Source organism: Erythranthe guttata, chromosome 5, assembly GCF_056151865.1.
Source record: "Erythranthe guttata isolate IM_541 chromosome 5, IM_541, whole genome shotgun sequence".
Classification (NCBI taxonomy): Eukaryota; Viridiplantae; Streptophyta; class Magnoliopsida; order Lamiales; family Phrymaceae; genus Erythranthe; species Erythranthe guttata.
The window spans coordinates 5,955,413-5,980,316 of record NC_142537.1 but is presented as its reverse complement, the minus strand read 5'-3'; the positions used below and the strand labels follow the sequence as shown (position 1 = coordinate 5,980,316).

General features: G+C 34.7%; 1 protein-coding gene across 1 annotated transcript; it reads left to right on the top strand.

Moving 5' to 3' along the window:
* Nucleotides 1–22,283: 22,283 nt before the first annotated feature.
* Nucleotides 22,284–23,673, top strand: LOC105953717 (uncharacterized). Its single transcript, XM_088818731.1, has 4 exons — nt 22,284–22,512; nt 22,675–22,767; nt 22,842–23,000; nt 23,251–23,673. The coding sequence occupies exons 3-4, from the start codon at nt 22,896–22,898 to the stop codon at nt 23,584–23,586; spliced, it is 441 nt and encodes a 146-aa protein (XP_088674857.1). The 5' UTR covers nt 22,284–22,512; nt 22,675–22,767; nt 22,842–22,895; the 3' UTR covers nt 23,587–23,673.
* Nucleotides 23,674–24,904: the final 1,231 nt, after the last annotated feature.

The following is a 24,904-nucleotide window of genomic DNA, read 5'->3' as shown; positions in this document are numbered from 1 at the left end:
ATCACAACGTTCACTAAGGAAAAGAGCATGAGTCCCTTCAAGGGAGAGAACGACGCAAAGCCGTCGGACGAGAAGCGGTTATTCCCGGTCGTATGACTATCGTCAAAGGCCTCGAGGCGGGGGACACCGCGAACATGCGCACCACCGTGAAAACTCCCCTCGAAACCAACTCGAAACTAGAGCTTCCCGACACCAGGAAACAAGAAGGCATCGAGCAGGCTCCGACGACTGCAACTCAACGAGTCCTCGATGAGAAGTCTCGAGGTCAACGGCCGCTCACTTTGGGGCATTGTCCACCCAAATTACCCATTTGTTCCTGCTATTATGGAAGAAGTGTTGCCTCTCGGATTCAGGATCCCAATCTCTCCCAATTCGACAAAATCGGGATCCCCAAGATCACTTAAATAATTTTTACACCAAGATTGACCTCTACGGTCTTAGTAACACAGCTCACTTTTGGACCACGCTAGCTGATCAGGTACAAATTTGGTTCAACGGCTTGCCCGGATCGTCCATAGACAATCTGGACCAACTAGTTTTCCGTCACCAATACTCTATAAGCAAGAAATACGCCAAAACTGGTAGTATCTCCTCAAGGTCATACAGCGGGACGGAGAGTCACTCATGAATTACCTGCAACGATTTTTCAAAGCAGTACATGAAGTGCCCCACCTTAATCACAAAATGTTAACCGACATACTGCAACACAATTTGAAGCATGTTCGTTTTCAAGAGTACATCGCAGGCCGACCCCCTATGACCCTGGAGGAGCTTCTGAATCGCACTGAGAAGTACATTCGGATTGAGGAGACTGCAGAGATGAGGGTACCCCTTAAGCGAAAGCACGATGAGGCCACAACTATAATAGAAATGAAGAGAGGCGTCGCGCCAAAAATCGCACCTTCGAGAAGTTCTCAGCTCTCAAGGATAAGCTTGTTGACATAATAATCATCGTAGAGCAGAATTGAATTCTACAACCACCGACATGGATGAAGGAGAATCCAGAACGACAAAATTTGGATGATTACTGTGAATACCACAAAGATCGATGTCATACTACTGAGGAGTGTTTTCAGCTTATGCGAGCGCTCGGAAGACTTATCCACAACGGGCACTTGAGAGAATTCCTAGAACAATCGCAATCCTGAAGAAATACTTGACTTAGTATTTACTATTGCCCCACGCGGGCCCCACGTAATTTTTTTCAGCAATAAGTCGGTGGCATACCGCCCCCACAATATTTTCAAGGCATACCGCCAGCATAATTCTTAATAAACTATTTTAGTCGGTGGGTCGGTGGGATACCGCCACCGTAATTTCTACATCAACCATTTGTCTTCTCTACGCGTTTTCGTTCGAGGCATCTACAATCGATTTAACAAAAAATCAATTGACTCAAAAAATAGCTAAAGGGGAAGATATCAAGAATCACAAAGGGTCTGGCCAACCGAACATTGGTTTCTCGCTCCACAAAGCTCCAAAAAATAGAGCAACTAAAGCTCAGGGGAGTCTTACCCGCCACAAAAAACTTAGGTAAACGGGCAGACTTCCTGCATAAAAAACTTGAGGGTCTGATCAACCACCAAGTGCAAAAATACGGACTTCCCACTAGGCGTTAAAGCCAAGAGAGTCGAGCCTCCCACTAGGCGATATAGCCACGGGATACCGTCTCAGCGAAAAAGATGAAGCATAACTCATTCTTTACAAAAATACGGACTTCCCACTAGGCGTTAAAGCAAGGGATACCTTCTTACCTAAATAGATAAAGTAAAAACTTATTCTTTACGAGAGCCGAGCCTCCCACTAGGCGATATAGCCAAGGGATACCGTCTCACCGAAAAAGATGAAGCATAACTCATTCTTTACGAAATGCGTGCTTCCCACTAGGCAATAAAGCCAAGGGATTTTGCCCCGGTAAAAACATAAAGTAAAGCTCATTCTTTACGAGAGACGGACCCCCCATTAGGTGATATAGCCATGGGATACCGTCTCGCCGGATAAGTTGAAACATAACTCATTCTTTAGGAAATGCGCGATTCTCACTAGGCAACAAAGCCAAGGGAGATCACAACTTCCTCCAATAATTTTGGCGACTGATCGCTGCCGTACAACAAATGGGACTCCCTTAAAAAAATATCATCGCCTAACTGCAGCGCCCGCCTCTACAAGATCCCTGTAGCCGACTTCGAAATTTCCTACCACCTTGAAACTCAAGAAAAACAAGAAAATTATTTCGTCTTCGAGCGACTATTCCTAATTACTTCCAGGCACACCCACGGGCCTGTGGCTTAACCTGGGAGTGGGGGCTTAATGATGTGCCTAATTGGGCTTTAACCTAAAAATACCATGAGGCTCATTCAAAGGAAAAACCCAACACAAGGGCCCTTAATTAAGAACTTCATAAGAAGCTTATGGGAAGAAATCTAATGTTTTTTGTTCCACATTGGTTTTCTACTAGAAAACCATACCAAACTCCACCTATAAATATGTGTTATCAATCACATAACAACGTAAGCACTATTTAGGCAATTAATTAATATTATTTGCTTATATTGTGATAGTTTTCTGACTTGAGCGTCGGAGGACAATCGCCGGGCCACCCCCGGCGTGTCACCTAGTGTTTTCAAATGTTTTGTAGGTTAACGAATGGAGCGGTCCCTTTGACTACCTCGGACGCGTGGCAATGACTCTTGGCATTTCTGATATTGGGCTTGCAGATTCTCGGACTTAGGAGACCTGTGGGCTTCAAGACCATTGGGCTGACCCAACATTTTGGAGCAGCATCAGATACCTAAATTCTTCAAGTTGCTCAATAAATGGCTCGATTAAGGGTGAAAGTCGGATGGATCAGATTGGATTAAAAAAATAAACCACATCATAATATCTAATAAAACTTCTAACAATAATTCAATATGTCAAAATTCTAAAACAAAACTTAAATCAAATTACTATTTCGAAAAAAAAAACTTAGGGTCCATTTGGATGGAGGGATTTGGGGAGGGATTTGATTTGGGGAATGGATTTGAAATGACTCCAATTTTGGAGTCATTTGAAATCCATCACTATTGCTCCAAAATCGACTTAAAAGGAGGGGTGGGGATTTGAAATCCATCTCCAAATCCTTCAATCCAAACAAGTCCGAGGGATTTGTTATTATGGATTTGAAATCCCTCCCCAAAATCCCTCCATCCAAATGCACCCTTAAAGTAGTATTATATATATATATATATATATATATATATATATATATATATATATATATATATATATATATATATATATATATATATATATATATATTATTTATAGGTGTATTTTTCATAAAAATATCGAAATTTTTTCGGGATAAATTTTGGAAAATAAATCGGATCGGAAATCAGAAATTCCAATTCCAGTACCAAAAATTCAGAAAACTTCGGAAATCGGAATTTCGGAAGTCGGAATGATTTTGATTCTCCCGAAATCGAAACTTTTCGAATCGGAACCGGTGAAAATTTGGGATTTTCGTTCCAACTTGCACCTCTAGGGTCGATAGATATTAAACATTCATTTTATAATCATTGACTTCAATTTTGTGAGCAAATATCAACATAGAGTCCTCATAGCCTGCTTGGAAATCATTTAGTTTAATTGTAATTGTATATTATTGTATCTAGCTTTGGATGCTTAAAAATTGAAGATATTATGATTATGATGGAACAAGAAATACATTTACTTGAAGAGGTTTGTCAACTGTTGTCTGTCCCATAATAGAATTGTTATCAATGTAGCATCAAGTGGTATATTTTCGCTATTATTTTTTGGTGGCCGCGCTATTCACTCTAGATTTGGACTCCCAATAATTGTACAATAGAACTCTATTTGCAATATTAAACAACAAATTCTCCAAGTGCAGTTATTTTTTAAAGTAAATGTGTTGTATTTTTGAATATCGCATATTTCACATCACAATGTTTTTTTTTTTTATAACAATTGAAAGAATTTATGGTCCCGAATTCGTTTAATACAGAGGTGTTATCTTAAGTGTTATGACACTTGAACAAACATGCAGCGGAAATATAAAGATAAATGAACAGTACTCAGAATTAAAAATGTTCACAAGTAAAGACTTGTGAACTTGCCCTTTACAGGACGAAAAATATATTGAAATCAGTATTCCAAGAATACAAACAGAAGAGGTGCGAAAACTTCTTCCTTATGAATGAATCTTATTCAAGATCATTCTTACAATCAAATCTAGATACTAAAAGAAAAATATTAAAAATTCTAGATTTCAAAGATGTACTCGTGAGGAGTACGTAAAGAACTTATGAATGAATCACTATCTTGATCATTCTTACAACCAAGTCTAGAAACATATATACTAAACAATCTAGACTACAAAGAATGTACTTATGAGAAGTACGTAAAGAATGTACTCATAAGGAGTACGTAAAGAATGTACTCATGAGGAGTACAAACGACCGATTCTAAAACCACTCTAAAACACTCGTGAATATTCTTCAGCCCTCGGTTTTTATCTCGTCGAATCGATGATCTTCCTTGAGTATTGAAGTCGGTATTTATAGGCATTCCAAGCATCCACTCCTCAGCCCATGATCTGCAAGAAAACCAACTACAAGAGCACTCAAGAACATGGGTTAGTGGGTTAGTTGGGTAGTTAAAATAATATTCACAATTTAACCCACTAAGCACTACTTAGCCCACTAAGCCATATACTGAACCCACTAAGCACTATACTTAACCCACTAAGCACTACTTATTCCATAACTAAAATTTAGTTTAAAAAAAATAAGAAAGTTAAAAACACAATGTGGAGATAATCCACGCTCACGTGTTTCAAACTCCCCCTTTTTAACTTTCTGATCAAAACTAAATTTTAGCTTAACTCCCCCTGAGTCATTGCTTGAACTCCCCCTGAATATGATAACCAATATAGCAAATAACAATAATAGTGCAATCCTAGCATAAAAGATCAGAGGGAACATAACAAACTGAACAAAAACAAATATTGTTCATAAAAATAACTTTAGAGCAGAATATCCAAAGTGTCCTCAGTATCAGCTGCTGCTGCTCCATCATTAGCGCTGGATCCACTGCTTTCCTCTGCTCCTTGAACTTCACCCTCATTCCTTGCTCCCTCTTTATTGACTCCTTGCTCCCTGCCTCTGGCATCCAAAGGATGAGAAGTCCCTGCTTCAATCTTCATAACTAGCTTTTTCTCCCCCTTTTTGATCAGAAAGATCTCTCTGAAGTATTTCCACCATGCACTCATGATAGGTGATCTGAACTAGGGAGTGAGTAAGCTGTTTTAACAAAATAAATCTCGAGAAACAGAAATAAGGATGTCAGGAGTGTTGTCAACATGAGGAGCAACACCTTCAGTACCAAGATTATTTTGACCTGATTCAGTTGAGAGGGAATTATCTCCATTCCAGGGAAGATCTTAAAATTTTGAGAAATCAGAATGGAGTGGATGAGAGAGGGATTTAAAACGATTGCCAGAAAGAGTCTTACAAACTTCAGTAAAATCACCATAATTATCATCATCAATCACAGTAGAAGTTTGTAAATGAGAGTTGATAATTTTGAAAAAAATAGAATTTCACACAAAAACTTTTTTTCAAAGTTTGGAGAATTTTTCTTTAAAAAAGAAGTTTTTAAATTGGCATAAAAATTCCTTCACAACAGAAAGATCATAAGGACAGGCAACCTCAACTTTGATCAAGAAAAACAGTGATCCTATGCCTATCAAACTCATCATTTGAAAATTTTCTTTTCCTCAATTTGAATCAGATTCAAAATAAAATATATAACTGAAAGCATTGTTTTACCTCAAAAGGAGTTGACAGTTCCTTCCCATCCAAGTCTAGCTCTTCTTCTTCTGAAGATTCCTCTTCTTCTGAGTCTTCAAGTTCATCTGGTATGCATGCTGGCTCAGGTGATGCAACAGGTGGAGCAGCATCTTCTTCTTCTTCACTTTTCTCTTCTTCTTCAGTCTGGGAAGGTGGTGCATCCACTTGAACAGCTGCCTTTGCTAGAATTTCCAGAAGATCTTCATGAGGAGCTGAGGGTGTTTCTTCAGTAGTGGTAAAGTCCTGAGCATTAACAGTGGGAATGTCAACATGCTCTGCAGATGACATCCCAGAAAAGTCAGGTATTTCCTCATCGTGGTAGGAAGCAGCATCCTCAGCAGCACTCTGAGGAACATTGTCTGAGGCAGTAGGTGCAGCAACATTTTCAGGAACATGTGCAGCAACATCTTCAGAAACAGGATGTTGAGAAGAGTTATGCTGAAGTGCCTCCCCCTGAGTTGATACTCGTGAAGTCGAGTCTTTGGAGGATGACTCAGTAAAGCTTGAGGAGAGAGCTAGGGCTTCCGGTTCTGCAAAGGTTGGATCTCCTTCTTCATCATCGGTTTCTTCAACAACCAAGTGAAGGCCTCTTGGTGGGTTTGGCCTAACTGGAGTGCGACCGACTGTGCTGCCTCTTCTTCTACCTCTGCCGCCTCTGCTTAGAGAATGTCTTCCCCTTCGGCGTTGTGATCCAGTAGCATTCAGATCTGGGAAGAGATTCATACGCTTGGACCGACGAGTTGGAATCCTTCCTGCATTGGAAGAGGGACCCACGTTCTGGAAGTTGTCTGGGTCAATCGGATTCATCTCGTCTCCGGGCTCAATAAAGCTGATCGGCATAGCTTCAAGGTTGACAGGATGAACGATGATGACCAGATTTGGGTCTGCTGGTTCAGGTGCTGCAGCATCGTTGTGGACATCACCAGCTGCGGCTGGAAGAGGATTTATAGGAGGAGATGCCATGATACAGTAGATAAAAAATTGCTCCTTGTGCTTTTGATTTTTGAGTGTGAATTTTCGAAAAAGAAGCACGAAATTTAGAAGCCCTAATTTGCAGAAAAAAATTGAAGTGGAGAAGGTGAATAAGTGTTGTGCGTTTTTCTTGGAGAAAGTGTGATTAAGGAGAATAAAAGTTTATTTGGCAGTTTAAAGCAAAACGTGACACATGGCACAATAAGGAGTGGACTTAGTGGAAGATAAAAGACTAACCCATGTACCCCATGACCCATATAAATAGTGATAATTCAATAATAAATAAAATAATAATAAAAATAGTAGCACTCACGAAATTTTCACAAAAATAAGAAACACATTTATTAATGATTAATAGTGTGAAAAAAAATAAATTGGCTGACAAGCATAGATTTTATTATATATATATATATATATATATATATATATATATATATCTAATAATTTTTTTTATTTTTTTTTTTTTTTTTTTTTTTTTTTTTTTTTTTTTTTTTTTATAAACTCTTATTTTCAAGTCAAACAATTCACATGGAACATGATCAAGTGTTCAGTTTGAAGGTTCCTCAGTTACTAAGATATGACTATCAAAATAGAGGAGTTTGACTTATGTGAGTGGAATTATTTCCTAAATGTTTACATGAAGCATGATCACGTTTCAAGGTGAAAGACTTCCAGTTACTTATTTAGAAAAATAATTCATCACAGTGAAGTCATTATTTAAAGAAGCTAAGCTTCAATAAATTGTGTTGCAGCTTAAGATATTGGATGAGGTGCTGCAACATATTTTAGGACATGTTTATTGAGTACACATCCCGAGAGATTTTCTGAGTTTAGAAAACCTCTCATAATCTAATGCCTTTGTAAAGATGTCAGCCAGCTGATCTTCTGTAGGAATGTACTTTAAGCACAATATATTTTTCTCAACTATATCACGAATAAAATGATGTTTAATATCTATGTGTTTAGTACGTGAGTGTTGAACATGATTTTTTGAAATATCAATAGCACTTGAATTATCACAATATATGGCCAGGGTGCCACTGGTTAACCCATAATCCCCCAACATTTGTTTCATCCAAATTAGTTGACCACAACATCCTCCAGCAGCTACATATTCTGATTCAGCTGTTGAAAATGATACACAATTTTGTTTTCTACTAAACCAAGAAACCAAATTATTCCCCAAAAAGAAACATGCACCTGATGTGCTTTTTCTGTCACTAATATCCCCAGCCCAATCAGAATCACTAAAACCTATCAAATTTGTATTAGTGTTTTTGAAAAACTGAATCCCTAAGTCTACTGTACCTGCAACATACCTAATAATCCTCTTCACAGCTTTAAGATGGGTGACCTTGGGATTTGCTTGATATCTGGCACACACACAAACACTAAACATAATGTCAGGCCTGCTTGCTGTTAGATACAGAAGGCTTCCAATCATGCTTCTGTAGAGAGTGCTGTCGACATCTTCTGCAACATCATCCTTAGACAGTTTTTGGCTGGAACCCATTGGAGTTTTCATGTGCTTGGCAGATTCCAACTCAAACCTTTTGACCAGGTTGAGAGCATACTTCTTCTGATTCACAAACATTCCTTCACCTGTCTGTTTGATTTGGAGTCCTAAGAAGTAATTCAACTCCCCTACCATACTCATTTCAAAAGTGTGAGACATTGAATCTTTTTCATCAGTTTTGTTTTTGAAGATCCACTTAGTCCCTATCACATTTACATGGCTTGGTCTGGGAACTAAGTACCACACATCATTTCTGATGAATTGATTCAACTCTTCATGCATTGCATTTACCCAGAATTCATCCTTCAGAGCTTCTGCAATATTTCTTGGTTCCACTGAAGACACAAAACAAGTGGTTCCAGTTAGTGCACATTCAGAAGATAAATTAGCAAATCTTACCATATCTCTGTAGTTCACTCTCTCTTTTCTTCTGGTTCTTATTCCACCAAAGATATCACCCACTACTTGAGTTGATGGGTGATTTTTCTGGATTCTGCTTGATGGTTCCTTTCTGCAGACATCTAGGGTTGGTTGCAACTCAGTCTCTGTAGGATGTGTTGAGTCAGATGTGGTGACACTTGGCTCAGCACCTTCTTCTCTTAAGATTGGACTGTTTGTGTCTGGGCTTCTGTGGCAGAAGTGTCTTCTTCTGTTGTTTCCCTTTCAGCAATCAAGTCATCAACTTCATCTTCAGCTGTTTTACTGCGGAGATCAGCAAAGTCATCAAATACCACATTTACAGATTCAATAATGGTTCGAGTTCTTAGATTGTATACTCTATAAGCATGACTGTTATTAGAGTATCCCATAAATAAGCTCAAATCACTTTTTGAATCAAATTTAGCTAGATGATCTCTATCATTTAGAACATAGCAGACACATCCAAACACATGCATGTATTCTAGATTAGGTTTCTTACCATAAAGAATTTCATATGAAGTCATCATAGATCCTAATCTTAGATACACACGGTCTGAGATGTGACAGGCTGTGTTGACAGCCTCAGCCCAAAACCTTTTAGACAAAATTTTTTGCACTCATCATCACCCTAGCCATTTCCTGAATAGTTCTGTTTTTCCTTTCAGCAATGCCATTTTGCTGAGGAGTTTTTGGAGCAGAAAATTCATGCTTTATTCCCTTTTTATTACAAAAAGCAAAAAATAAAGCATTCTCAAATTCTTTTCCATGATCAGATCTTATCCTACGAACAGAAACTTGAAATTGAGTTCTAACAAACCTGTACAAATTTTTGAATACTTCAAAGGTGTCTGATTTTTCTCTCAAAAAATACACCCAAGTATATCTTGAAAAATCATCAACACATACAAAGACATATTTTTTACCACCTAGACTTTCTACCTCTATAGGACCCATAAGATCCATATGTACAAGTTCAAAACAAATAGTGGTACCAACGTGTTGCAACACTTTGTGTGGTACTCTGGTTTGCTTTCCCTTCTAGCACATTCCACATATAGGAATATCCTTGATCTTGAGATCTGGTACTCCTCTTATGGCATTGTACTTGTTGAGCAGCTTCAGATTCTTGAAGTTTGTATGTCCTAGTTTCTGGTGCCACAACTCTACTTCACTTACTCTTGAACTCTTGCATGAGATGGTGTCACCTGTTTGATAGCAATTATCCATTGATCTGGAACCTGTAAGTACACAATGATTTTGATTATCAAACACAGAACAACAGTATTTATCAAATTCTACACGTAGATCATCATCACACAATTGACTGATACTAATGAGATTTGACCCCAATCCTTCAACATGTAGGACATTTGAAAGTTTTGGAAGTCCCTCAATGCTGAGATTTCCACGTCCAACCACTTTGCCTTTAGCTCCTCCTCCATAGGTTACACGTCCTCCACTAAGTGTGTGGTAGTTTGATAGAAATTCCTTTGTTCCAGTCATGTGTCTAGAACATCCACTATCAAAGTACCAAGAACCTGAAATGTTAGCATTCAAAGAGGTATATACTGCTTTGCACAAAAGTTTACCTTTGGGAGTCCATATTTTACACTCCTTTTTGGTAAATTCTACCTTTTTCTTTGAGGTGTTCCTTGGAGTGATGTGACTTATTTTATACAACATTTTGTCATTACTGAGTTTCTCACAAAATGGACGAATGTGTCCTGGTGAGAAACAGTAATGGCAAACATAACCTCTTATTCTGGAGTCTGAAGGGGTGGCTGTGGACTTCCTACATTCCTTTCTGGTTGCACCCTTTTCTTTTACAAAGACAATTTTTTTCTTCTCGACTGGCTTCATTTGTTTTTTGAACCCTAGCCCTTCATGTTTGTAGTGCTTATCCATTGACACAATCTCTTCGAGTTTAGTTGTGCCAGTGTTCATCCTCTTGATTGCTAGAGTTGCCTTCTTAAGTTCATCCTTCACCTTTGCCAGTTCAAGATCCTTCCTGCTGAGTCCAACCTCCAAATGTGTGATTGTTTCTTTGAGGGAGGAATTTTCCTTGTTGGCTGCATCCAGAGCTTGAGTCTTCTTCTCCAGGTCAAGAGCCAGTTTCCTACATATTTCTCCCTCATCACTAGCTGCTTCAATGCTGGATTCTGCTGCATTTACAGAAATAGAGTTTAAACATGTATAATGATCAGTATTTAACTCAGATATTTCAGTTACTGAAAGTGTTTCAGAAAGTGTTGCAGCATCTAGAGAAACTCTTTGTGATTCTGTTTCAGAATCATTTCCAGTGATATATCTGACAGATAGAGCTTGTTTAGTGGATTGCTGTTCCTCTGTCTGTTCAGGTTGTTCTTCCTCCTCATCACTGACTGCACAAATCAAACTCATTCCTCTTCTTCTCAAGGTATTTGCACATTCATTAGCATAATGTCCAAATCCAGAACAAGCCCTGCATTTAATGTGATCCAAGTTAGGTGGTTCAGAATTTGAACGAACAAATGAAGAATTTTTAGAAGTGTTCTGAGAGGGTGTTTGAGGAAATGTTCTCTGTGAAGTAGGTCTGCTCCGGGGCTGAGTTTGTCGGTTTTGTGAAGAGCCATCTGGAAATAGTTGTCTGGGCTTGATTCCACCTCGCCTGTATGCCCTATTGAATTTCTGAATTTGGAATGCAACATTGTTGAGGCATTCCTCTGCATCATCATCAAACTCCTGAGCAACATCTTCTTTCTCCAATTCCGCCTGAAGTGCATTTGAGATAGCCTTTCCTTTCTCCTTTCTTTGATCTTCAAAGTTCATTTCTCTAGACTTTAGACTTCCAATTAAGTCGTCCAGCCGTAGAGATGATGTGTCTTTGGCCTCCTCAATAGCAGTAACCGTCATGCTGAATCTTTCTGGGAGAGTTCTTAACACCTTATTCACCAGTGTCTCATTGCTTAAAGGACCACCTAGGGATTGAAATTCATTGGCTAGATCAATCAATTTCTCATTGTACTGAGAAATAGTTTCAGTTTCTTCCATTCTCAGTCTCTCAAATTTGGAAGAGAGTAATCTGAGCTTGGTTCTTCTGACACTATCTGATCCTTCACAATGTAGCTGTAGAACCTCCCATGCATCCTTTGCAGAAGTGCATACTGAGATCAATTTAAACATTGTTAAATCTACTGAGTTGAAGATTGCATTCAATGCCTTTGAGTTTTGATTGGCATTTGATAGATCATCTGCTGTCCATCGTAGCTCTGGTGTTGGAAATACATCCCCATCTGCATCTGTGATTGTTGGTGCCTTCCATCCAGTGAGAATGGATCTCCAGGCTCTCTCATCAATGGCTTTGATGTATGCCCTCATCTTGACTTTCCAGTAGGTGTAGTTTGTGCCGTCGAGTACAGGAGGTCGCATAGAAGCAGTCATCTGAGTATCTATCACGAATTCGTTTCTGAAAAAATAGGAACAAACACTTAGTATACGTCAAGTGTTGGCTCTGATACCAATTGAAAGAATTTATGGTCCCGAATTCGTTTAATACAGAGGTGTTATCTTAAGTGTTATGACACTTGAACAAACATGCAGCGGAAATATAAAGATAAATGAACAGTACTCAGAATTAAAAATGTTCACAAGTAAAGACTTGTGAACTTGCCCTTTACAGGACGAAAAATATATTGAAATCAGTATTCCAAGAATACAAACAGAAGAGGTGCGAAAACTTCTTCCTTATGAATGAATCTTATTCAAGATCATTCTTACAATCAAATCTAGATACTAAAAGAAAAATATTAAAAATTCTAGATTTCAAAGATGTACTCGTGAGGAGTACGTAAAGAACTTATGAATGAATCACTATCTTGATCATTCTTACAACCAAGTCTAGAAACATATATACTAAACAATCTAGACTACAAAGAATGTACTTATGAGAAGTACGTAAAGAATGTACTCATAAGGAGTACGTAAAGAATGTACTCATGAGGAGTACAAACGACCGATTCTAAAACCACTCTAAAACACTCGTGAATATTCTTCAGCCCTCGGTTTTTATCTCGTCGAATCGATGATCTTCCTTGAGTATTGAAATCGGTATTTATAGGCATTCCAAGCATCCACTCCTCAGCCCATGATCTGCAAGAAAACCAACTACAAGAGCACTCAAGAACATGGGTTAGTGGGTTAGTTGGGTAGTTAAAATAATATTCACAATTTAACCCACTAAGCACTACTTAGCCCACTAAGCCATATACTGAACCCACTAAGCACTATACTTAACCCACTAAGCACTACTTATTCCATAACTAAAATTTAGTTTAAAAAAAATAAGAAAGTTAAAAACACAATGTGGAGATAATCCACGCTCACGTGTTTCAACAATAATTGACTTTCAAACGTTACAACATTGTAAACAAAAAATCTAAGGTTATTTGAGTTAGATATCTTTTTATTTATATCACTAGAACATGGTAAAGTTTATTTTATCCAGGCAATTGTATAATACTATATTTTAATTTTCAAAATGTATCCCGTGCATCGATCGGGCAAAAATCTAGTTATTATAATTTTGGTCCCACCTAGTTGGAAGACACCATAAATCACTGTTGTTCATCGATGAATGTACTTTTTCCTTGACGAATCTTATTCTTATGTTTCTTTTTCTTTATTGCGCTTAAATTGCCGAGAAAAACACCGTACTATAAATCATGTTGTACTACATTCACAGCCGTGCACGACATTCTATTCTACATTGTGATCAAAGTACCATCCAAGATAATCGTTAGACGATCTATTAAATCGGTGGAAATAAGATGAACATAGGAGTTGCCAGAAATTATGCATGCCTTCAAGCATTGAGACTCCTAAATGCTCCGCGCTTCATCTGAAGAGACGCCATTGGTTAACAATCGGTTTATCACCCATCTTGAGTTCGGAGGGACTGTCAGTAGGGCTGGGCATTGGTGGGTTTTATCGGCCACCTGACCATCCGACACATTTTTCGATAATAGATAATTAACAGATCCATATAGTCGGACAGATAATTTTAACCGACCCATGTATAAATGGATCAGTCGGTGATTTTCAGTTTACTCTTAAGTCAGTTGGCCGATAATTACCCAACCAACTACCTTTGAAAAAAATTGAAATTTTAATTATAAATCTTATTTTAAAATTTTAAAATAACATATAAAATAAACCAAAACTCAAAAAATTAAAAGACAAATTGATAGGCCTCTACGTGCTATTTTTATTTTATAATTTTTATTTCCTATTCTTCTATATATATTTATTGGGATAGTTAGCATTTAGCAAGAACCCTCTTATCTAGGAAAATGAGTTAAGGAAACACCCCCTTCCAAAAATAATTAGAGAAAACCCCCTTAGCTAATATTTCACCCATGTGATATTTTCATAAAATTACCCTTAATTGTTTATTATACACTTTCAAAACCCTAATCTTATTTTTATTTTTTCATCCGCCGTTTTCATGCTCCAGCGTTTCTCTTCTTCTCTCTTTTCTCTTTTTCTCTGTTTTCTCTTCTTCTTTGTTTTTTTTTCCTCTGTTTTCTCCAGCAATCTTCTCCGCCACTGTCGCCGCCGCCGCCGGGAGATGGAGAAAGATAGAAGAGGAAGCACCCATCAAACATTATAAATGATTTTGATAGCGATTCTGAATTCGAATGCCAGGATTGCTATATCGGAGACGAATAGGGATAAGATTGTCGATTTGTCGCCGGAATCGGATTTTGATGGGTGGTGGTTCTGCTTTGGTTGGTGGTACGATTTGTGATTTTATTTATTTGTAATAAAAAACCGTCATAATGTCGAAGTCAGGTGGTGATGGTGTGTTGTGGCGGCGGTGTGGTAACGATGGGGAGACAAATTTAGGGTTTTTTGGGGGATCAGGCGGAGGACGGTGCCTGTAGAGAATCTCGCGCAGGCTGAAACCTTAATCGACTATTTACATGTTCATAGTCGATTAAGCTAATCGACTATGCTCTGGCAGTCGGTTAAGGTTGATCGACTCCAATTTTTTTATTTGTTATTTTGATTTTTTTGTTTATTGATTCCAATTGTATAAATCATTTATAATAATTGAATATTTTTTTGTTTTTGTAATATATAGTTGATTTTGTATTTTTTTCGCAGTTGTGATTTGTTATTTTTAGTAACAGATTCTTAATCGACTGTGCTTCACATCATAGTCGATTAATATGCTTCATTAACTCCAATTTTTACTTTTATTTTGGATTTTTTGTTTATTGATTCCAATTGTATAACTCAATTATAATGTTTGTATATTGTTTGTTTTTGTAAAATATAGTTGAGTTTGCATTTTTGTAGTTGTGATTTGTTATTTTAGTAGTCGGTTTCTTAATCGACTATAGTTCATCATAGTCGATTTAATATACTTCATAGTCGATTAAACAAAAAAAAAATTAAAAAAATTAAAAAAAAAATTAAAAAAAAATAATAATTATAAATTAATTAATTAATAATAAAATAATAATAATATATTAAAAGAGAGAGAGAGAGAGAGAGAGAGAGAGAGAGAGAGAGAGAGAGAGAGAGAGAGAGAGAGAGAAAGGCACGGTCATGACTCATGGGACTAGTGGGTTGATGGGTCATGGAGATAGTGGGTTAATGGGTCATGGGATGTAAGGTGGAGGGACATAAATGGAAAAATGAGTGGTTGAAATTTGGAGTGAGTTTTTCTCAGACGGTGCAAAATAGTTTGAGCCTTCCTCTATTAAAAGAAGTATTAATGGGTTATATCAAAGAGCCCCATATTTATTTTGTTGCAGACATTTAGTAAATAGAACTCTTAATTTTAAGGTTAGAAGTTTTAAAACATAAGTTTTTTCAAAATTTTAAATATTTTTTGAAAAAAAACTTGATAGAAATTAAACATATTATTATAGTAAAAAAACCTTAAAAAAATAAATAAATAGAAGGCCGATAATACCAACCTATGAGAGATATTAATATTTAATGATACATTTTACTAACAGTTTAAGCTTTTGGTTGAGATAATAATTCATCAGGTCAAATGAAAGGTCCTGAGTTCGAATCCCACCGCCACCAATTTCAAATATTTCAAGTGCAATGCTTCAAATGTAATCCCCTGCAGCACTTGAGGGGGCGTATTTAAAATGGTCATTGAACTCAGTTGCCAACCATTATATTATCCGACCCGATCGAGCCAATAATATGGTTTTTAATTTCTTCCAAAATTGGTTGGTTGGATCGTATAAATAATTGGCCGATATTTCCCCGACCCGACATGTGCCCAGCCTTGTAAGTATAATTATGATTCTGTTCTTTATAAGATATTTTTAAAGAGGAGTACGTAGTAGGTAGACGGTAAGATATATATGGTGATGGGGTTCCTTCGACCCTACACCCGGTGAAAAACACCGGGTGAGTCTTCTGCTGCCACGTGTTCTTTTTTTTTATTTTTTTAAAGCTCCTAAAGGTAAACCCTAGCGGGGAATTTATTATAAAATACAAAAAAGAGACACGTGGCAGCAGAAGACCCACCCAGTGTTTTTCACCGGGTGTAGGGTCGAACAAATCACGGTGATGGTGCAGTAGATTGCGTCGGAGCAAAGTGCTCTCCCAACTGGCGTACTTAAAAAATATGGGACCATTTACAGCACTATATATAAGTGGAGGTTAGTCTTTTGCTCATCTCAATCCGTTTTACATAACTTTTTTATTTCTACTTGAACACTAAAAACAAACAAACAAACAAACAAACAAAAACTTGTGTTCATGATTGAAATTTCAGTGTGGGATTTTGACTGTTTTGCGAAGTTGATCTCCAGTTCAGACCAAACTTGTATATATATATATATGATGGATATATGATCTAAGATCTTTATATATAGTAGGGCTAACTATTATTATTTTATATATATATATATATATATATATATATATATATATATATATATATATATATATATATATATATATATATATATATATAGTAGGGTTGAAAAAAAAGAATATTATGGGTATCACTTTCTAACAAGTCATGAAATCAAGAAAGTGATGGAAGGGAAGAAGAGAAGTTCTGTTTGGACATTGCAATTTGAATTTCTGTACTACATGCGTACAAATATATATTGTCCCTAGGAAGACACAACACAACACCGCCTACGGTGATTTTTATTTATTTATTTATTATTATTGATGTGACCGATATATGGCCGGTATGAAGAGAGAGGGTTTTTTTTATGAACCGCGAATAGCAAAAACGCAACCGCGAATAGCATTTCCGTAAGAAAGGGATAATATAATAGATCATATAAAGAGTTCTAAGGGCATCTTCGACCGGACGCCATAACACATTTTTTCATTTAATTTAGGTGTTTTTAGTCTCTCACTCGAAATTCCTATATCATTATTACACTTAAAATTATAGAGATTTGGTTTTAGCCCACCACCGTGGTCAACCCCATATCACCAAATACTCAAATCCTATTTTTCCACCAAATTTTTTGGTGAAGGAATTTTCATCTCCCACCGGTCAACTATTTTCCTATTTTTTCCATCAAATCCTATTTTTCGTACCAAATAGATAAGTGAAAATAGGATTTGCCGTAATTAACACCATTTTATTAAGTACCATATAAAATAACGATTTTAACTAATTGCACCCGATTACCAACTTATTAGCATATTTATCGTACATACATTGGTATTAATTATTAAATTAGTTTTTAAAATTTAAATACATTTGTTATTATTAACAAAACATTAATTCTAATAATATAAATATGCTTATTTTTAATTAATTTTTATATTTTGTTGGTATCAATGTTTATTAGTTCATTTTTTTACTTAACTAATACGTTAATTGCTATTAATAAAATATAATAAGTAACAATTGAATAATTAACGAAACATACTTTAATTGATGAAATACAGGACGAGACATTTAAATTGAAAACATAATTTTTAAAATTGATAACATAATTGTTAAATTATATAGTTAAAAAAATTTATTACTTAACATTGGATCTTTAATTAATATTTATGAAATAAAATATAATAAAATTACGATTAACATTAGATTTATAATTTTGGGGCTATACGGTGAGCTGCCATGGGAGACCAAACCAAATCCCATTTCCTATAAGTGGTGAAATGGTGAAATATTATTATTTTAATATTTGGTCTAAATTCTGGTGAAACCCATTGGAGACCAAAAACACTATTTTTCCACCAAAAATGGTGGAAGGGTAAAATGGTGTGCTACCGGTGGGAGATGAACCCATTTTTTCACCACAAAAAATGGGATTTGGTGAGAAAATGGTGAAACCGGTCGGAGATGCTCTAAGAAGAAGCCGAAATGCAAGTCCAAGAGCCGGAGCTCAAGTGACCTACAAAAAAGAAGTACTGAAGATAGTTTCCTGACGTTAGCACTCCGACGATCAAATTAGTCGGAATCGAAATTGGAAAAATAAGTGTATTTTCACCAACTGCATTTAGCATATTGGACCTGCATTTAGTATCTTTTGTACTGTATATATCATGTCTTTTTTAATATTTTTTTATTCATGTATATATGTTGTACTATTTGTTCATTACTATTATATTTTTTTATAAATTTTTTTTTTTTATATTTTGATTTTTTTAATTTGTTTAATTTTTTTTTAATTTTTAATTTTTAATTTTTAATTTTTTTTAATAATTTGAATTTTGGTAAAGTTATTGTACTGAAAGTATACTACACATACAAGTTCAATAGCCATGTATAATTAGTTATATGTAGTAATGTACTGTCTTTTTACCCCAAAATTCATCTACACCAACAACAAAGTTCACAATTTGAATCTTCATATTATAAATCAACCACCAAACAAAAATTAAAAAAACACAATTACATGCATATCAAACATGAACAAGCATTACTGTACATTAAAAAACCTATACATGTGACTTATAGTTATATATAGTCACATAAAGTCTAGACTACTGTAGCATGAATCTAACTTCACAAGGCTCTTCACCGCATCTTATTATCTGCATCTCATAAAATTATAATAAAAGCAAATTCTGCTACAACAAAATACGAGTTAAAGAGAAAAATGGAACATGCGAGTTAGATTACATGAAAAATACAAAAAAAAATGATTTTTTGTTTTTTCTTTTAATAAATTTATTGTACTTAAATAGACTACAAATGACTATAGTATACTATAAATTCTATAGCCATGTATAGTTTTATGTAGCCATGACTATATATGCATGTATATGACTACATATAGCTGTATATTTACCTGATTCAAATTACCCATCTAAGTAACCGCTACTGATTAAGTTTCTACTATAGACAAACATAGCTCTCACACTTGAGGAATTTCAGATCATCTTCAAATAAATAAATAAATAAATAACATATGATTTATAACAAAAATAAACAATATAAGAGAGCAACTTTGAAAACCTTACATAGAAAAAAACATCTACTACATTATCAAAAACACATGGACATTTTATAAGAGAGCAAAATTCACCAAGACATGCAAAAAAAAAAAGAGTTAAACAAACAACGAATTTTGCTTCAAATTTGAATATGCACACACACACTATCACCTACTAATATGCATACACATCACCAACATATACTCCTCACATAACTCATACATGACTACATGGTACTACATAAGTTATATATAACTATATATTACGACATAGTACTACATAGATTATATATAACTATATATTACTACATATTACTATGCGTGACTATATATGATTATAAAAAAAATCATATCATAATAGAGCTTCAGGAATTAATATCAAGGATAATAAATAATTTTGGAGTTGTTATAAACCTTCGTTCAAAAGCAGCAAACTCGACTGAAATAATGTTCAGTCAACTAACCAACAACCTGTAATTTGAGACATCATTAAATCATTCATTACCCAAGAGAAACTACAATTTTGTGCCAGCATGAGATACATAAAATAAAATAAAAGGTGAAGAAAAAAAACCTTTCTAGTTGATAGATTAACAACATGAACAGAACCATCAATTAATTAATTAAAATTAATTAATTAATTCTTCAAATCCTTAAACAATTGCAGCACCGAATAGAGAAAGGGAAAGCTGAAAATCCGGCTTCAAAAAGCAGCACACAAAATCGATAAAATCAAATCATTCAATCAGCACTCATAAGATATTCTCCTCTGCAAATTCGCATTAATTTTGTAGTAAATTTGCTCGTTGATTAATTACCTCGATGGAACCGACTTACTATAGGGCATTCTTAGCGACAAAGATGCCTTCGGAGCCGATGCCATCGCCAGGGAGAGGGTGTAGCTTTTCGACGGCGATGCGGCGGCACAGCGGATGGTGGAGAGTTTGGGTTGCACTTCTTCTTCCTCTTCTTTGTCGGTGCGAGATCTGGCGAGAGAAGGAAAGAGGGAGAGATGAAGAGAGAGGGATAAGCCAGATCTGACGAAAGAGGAAGAGAACGGCGGTGTGGGAACATGTGAGTGATGAGAGATAAGATTAGGAGATTAGGGAATATATTGAATTAAAACTAAAAGGGTAAAACAAGTACTTTAAGTTGTCCAGGGGGATCTCACTAATTAGGATCCGAATTTGGGTTTTTGAATAGGGCGGAAAAATTTATTAGGCCTCCTCATATATATTTGTAGACATATAAAAAAAAAATTAAATGATGACATGTATATGTATAATGTGTCAAGATGTATTGATTTAATCTTAAGGAGTTAATTAACTCCTAATTAAATTTATATTTCTATGTTTTATTTCTTTTGGTAACCAAAATCATATCTAGGTTATTATAGAAGGAAATAAATATATATTTTGTATTAATAACCATATCTTTATTGATGGAATTAATACTAATCAAATCATGAAGGGTCAATCATAATTTGCCACCTCGTCAAGTAATTATGGAAAAGTCTTCACCCTACAAGTATAAATAGGGGTCATTTGTAGAAGCTTATGAGACGAATCACTAGGAGTTCAAGAATTACAAGAGAGAATATACAAATGATCTCTACGAATTCATAAAAGTTCTACGATGTTCTAGGCAACATTCAAGGCGTTTGTCGTGGAAATATACGAATCATAACGCTTAATTCGGGATTACGGTATAAAACCCTCGAATTAACGTTATTGAAATCCGAAAGTACACATTCGGAGGATCAAGTATTAAAATCCACCGGAGCACACTAAGGAGTTTGTTACACGTTCTTCAATAAATACACTTTTAATTCGAGATTATACGCAAAATTCTTGAATTAACGTTATTGAAGTACAAACCCCTGACGGAAGAAATCGAAATCATTAATTCCATCAAATCTTACAAAGGTGTTCGTTGCACGTTGTTTAAAGCTTTAACATTTGATTCGAGGATAAGTTACGAAACCCTCAAATTAACGTTATTAATTTACTAATTAATATTTGGAGGATATCAAACGGCGATTACACCTTGGATATTAAAAATTTCCAAGATTACCACTCTCGAGGAGAAGAATTAGGGGACTTTAAATAGAGATTGTAACCCAATTTTTTAGTTAAATCAATAAAACTCTATTTTGTACCTTATTTCCGGTTTATTTATTTATAAGCTCGAAATACGTGTTTACAAATTGGCATGCCCAGTGGGACATCTCTACCTCTCATCTCTTTCTCCCGCGTCAAGTTGAATTTACGTTTTATCCGATGGCTCCAAAGAGGAATCAAAATCATTTGCTTCAAAAGATTACTGACATTGAGGTCAATGTTAATCAATCATCTGCCGGAGGCAAAATCTTGGGTTCTTCGTCCGATGGGTCTAATTCATCAAGTCCGACAGAGATTGATTCCAAGTCTCATGCCTTTACCACTCTACCTGCTATGGTGGTCGATGCGACTACAATGGATGGACAATTGGCTCAAATGTCCCAAACAGTAGCTAATCTTCAAAATAGTTGAGGACAAGGACTTGCATATTGCTCAATTAATGGACAAGTTAGAGCAAACGAATGTTGGGGAATATAGCCCTCATAATGAGTCTTTTTCCCGTCACATTGAAAAGGAAAAAGAAACAGAAGCCGTCCACGATCTCATGAAAAAAACCTCTCACTCCGCAACGTCTGTTGCTACACTCTTTGTCCAACAATTGCAAGAAATGATTGCTAACACAATATGGCGGAACATCTCAAGGTTCGCTCATGTATTCAAAGCCATACACCAAGAGGGTTGATGCATTGAGAATACCGATGGGATATCAACCCCCAAAACTCCATCAGTTCGACGGGAAGGGCAATCCGAAGAAACATATTGCCCATTTCATAGAAACCTGCAACAATGCAGGAACATACGGGGATCTCTTGGTGAAGCAATTCGTGAGATCACTTAAAGGCAATGCTTTTGATTGGTACGTTGACTTAGAGCCTGAATCCATTGATAGTTGGGATCAGATGGAATATTTATTTTATTTAAGTTATTTAATTTTTTGTTTCATTTCAATTGAATATTTTTTATATTTTATTTAGGGAACTTGGAAACTTCCTGAAAATGAGGCTACAAAGAAATGGTTCAATGAGACTGCTAACGGTCGTTGGAAAGATGGAAAAACTAAACGATTGAAGGCAGTCTTTGATAGAGCTCCAGACCTTGCCACGGCTAAGGCAAATTGTCCAAATAGGATTAGTGTTCAAACTTGGGAGAAACTATGTGATCAATTTCATTCTATTTCCACTCCTGGTGTTGATGGGAAGGTAATATATATATATATATATATATATATATATATATATATATATATATATATATATATATATATATATATATATATATATATATATATATATATATATTTAATTTATGGATCATGTTTAAATATATTAAAGTGTTTTAATTTTTTGTGCTATTGTTCACAGTCCAAATCAACCAAATTCAAGGACTCGCGAAAGAAAGTTTCGATAGACCACCATTGGGGTCGAACAAATATCAATAGTTGGTCCCACAATCATGTAAGTAATTTGATCTATAATTTTAATTTATTTAAGTTTAAAATAGATACTTACTTTATAATATTTTATTATAGTTTAAAAAATTTGGCAAAAATCCTACGGTGTTTGATACGTATAAGAAAGCATATATGGGTGTTGATGCACTGAGGGAAACCGGGCCAACTATTAGTGAGGAAGGAGATACAGAAGAATCATATAATGGGATAGCAACTCCTGAACAACTTCGCATTTCGGTAAGTGTAATGCAATTTTATTCTTCAATTGGTTGTATGTTAATTATTTATGTTTATTGTTGTCGCATGTTTATCATATGTAAATTATTTGATATGTTAAATTAGTACGTAGTTGAGATATGTGGATATGAGTATTTGTTTTAAATAATGTTAAGTTGTTGTATACATGGATGGTTTTTTTGGGATGTTCATTTATTAGTTGTTATGCTGTCGGAATTTTTGCTAAACAAGTGTACTTAATCATTTTCAGGCTGATTTGGAACGAGTGTACGATGAGACAATGCGTGATGGAAGTGACGAAAGCACGGCCAACTCAACTGTGATAGAAAAAGTGCTCGGAAAAAGCAAAGGGCTTGGAATTAAGATTGCAACCACAACAAAGAGTTCAAAGTCGAGATTTTCTTCAATTCCGCCGGAAGTGCAAATGGAAATGAATTCAATGAAAGAGCAAATGCAACTTAAAGATGAAAAAATGGAAAGATTGGAAGCGGAATTGAAAGAAACCCGAGAAATTGTGAACACCTTGGTCGGCTGTTTTGGACTACAAGCCTCGACATCGACTCCTTCCAATGATGGTGGAGTATAAAAAGGGATGAACTTTGTTTGGTTTTTGAATTAAAGTTTGAAACACTACATTATATGCTTTTAAGTTTGTATGTACTTTTTTAATTTATGTTTTGTGCTACCTTGATATTTAATCTGTATAATTGGTTTTAATATTTTTAATATAAGTGTTTTTTTTTTTTTTTTGTACACCTGCTGAATACAGGTTGAATTTGTTAATTGAAAAAATAAATAAACCAGAATTTATATATATAAAAAAAAACTTGCGACTAAAATACAAAATAGTCGCAAACAGAAACTGTAGTAACTAGCGACGAATAAATAAAACAAATCGTCGCAAATAACTCGTGGGTTTTGCGACGAAATCATCACAAAACGTCGCTTAATCTAGCGACGAACATATAATTCGTCGCACAATGTTGCGACTTACTACTTGTTCGTCGCAATTGGTAAGCGACGAACGTATAGGATCCGCCGCGAAAATTAAAAAAAAAACATTTTTTTTCAGAAAATACGAATGTTGCGACGATTTATTAAATTCGTCGCCAAACTTGGCGTCGCAAATGACTTTCTCGCAGACCTTGCGACGGGGCGTTTGCCGACGTTTTGTGGATTTGGTGACGAAACAAATTCGTCGCAAACAGTAAAAAATTGTCGCCAAATATACATTTTCGTCAAATAATAAATAAATACATTAATAATAACAACAACAATAATAATAATAATAATAATAATAATAATAATAATAATAATAATAATAATAATAATAATAATAATAATAATAATAATAATAATAATAATAATAATAATAATAATAATAATAATAATAATAAAAATAATAATAATAATAATAATAATAATAATAATAATAATAATAATAATAATAATAATAATAATAATAATAATAATAATAATAATAATAATAATAATAATAATAATAATAATAATAATAATAATAATAATAATAATAATAATAATAATAATAATAATAATAATAATAATAATAATAATAATAATAATAATAATAATAATAATAATAATAATAATAGTAATAATAGTAATAATAGTAATAATAATAATAATAATAATAATAATAATAATAATAATAATAATAATAATAATAATAATAATAATAATAATAATAATAATAATAATAATAATAATAATAATAATAATAATAATAATAATAATAATAATAATAATAATAATAATAATAATAATAATAATAATAATAATAATAATAATAATAATAATAATAATAATAATAATAATAATAATAATAATAATAATAATAATAATAATAATAATAATAATAATAATAATAATTAATTCATGAAATA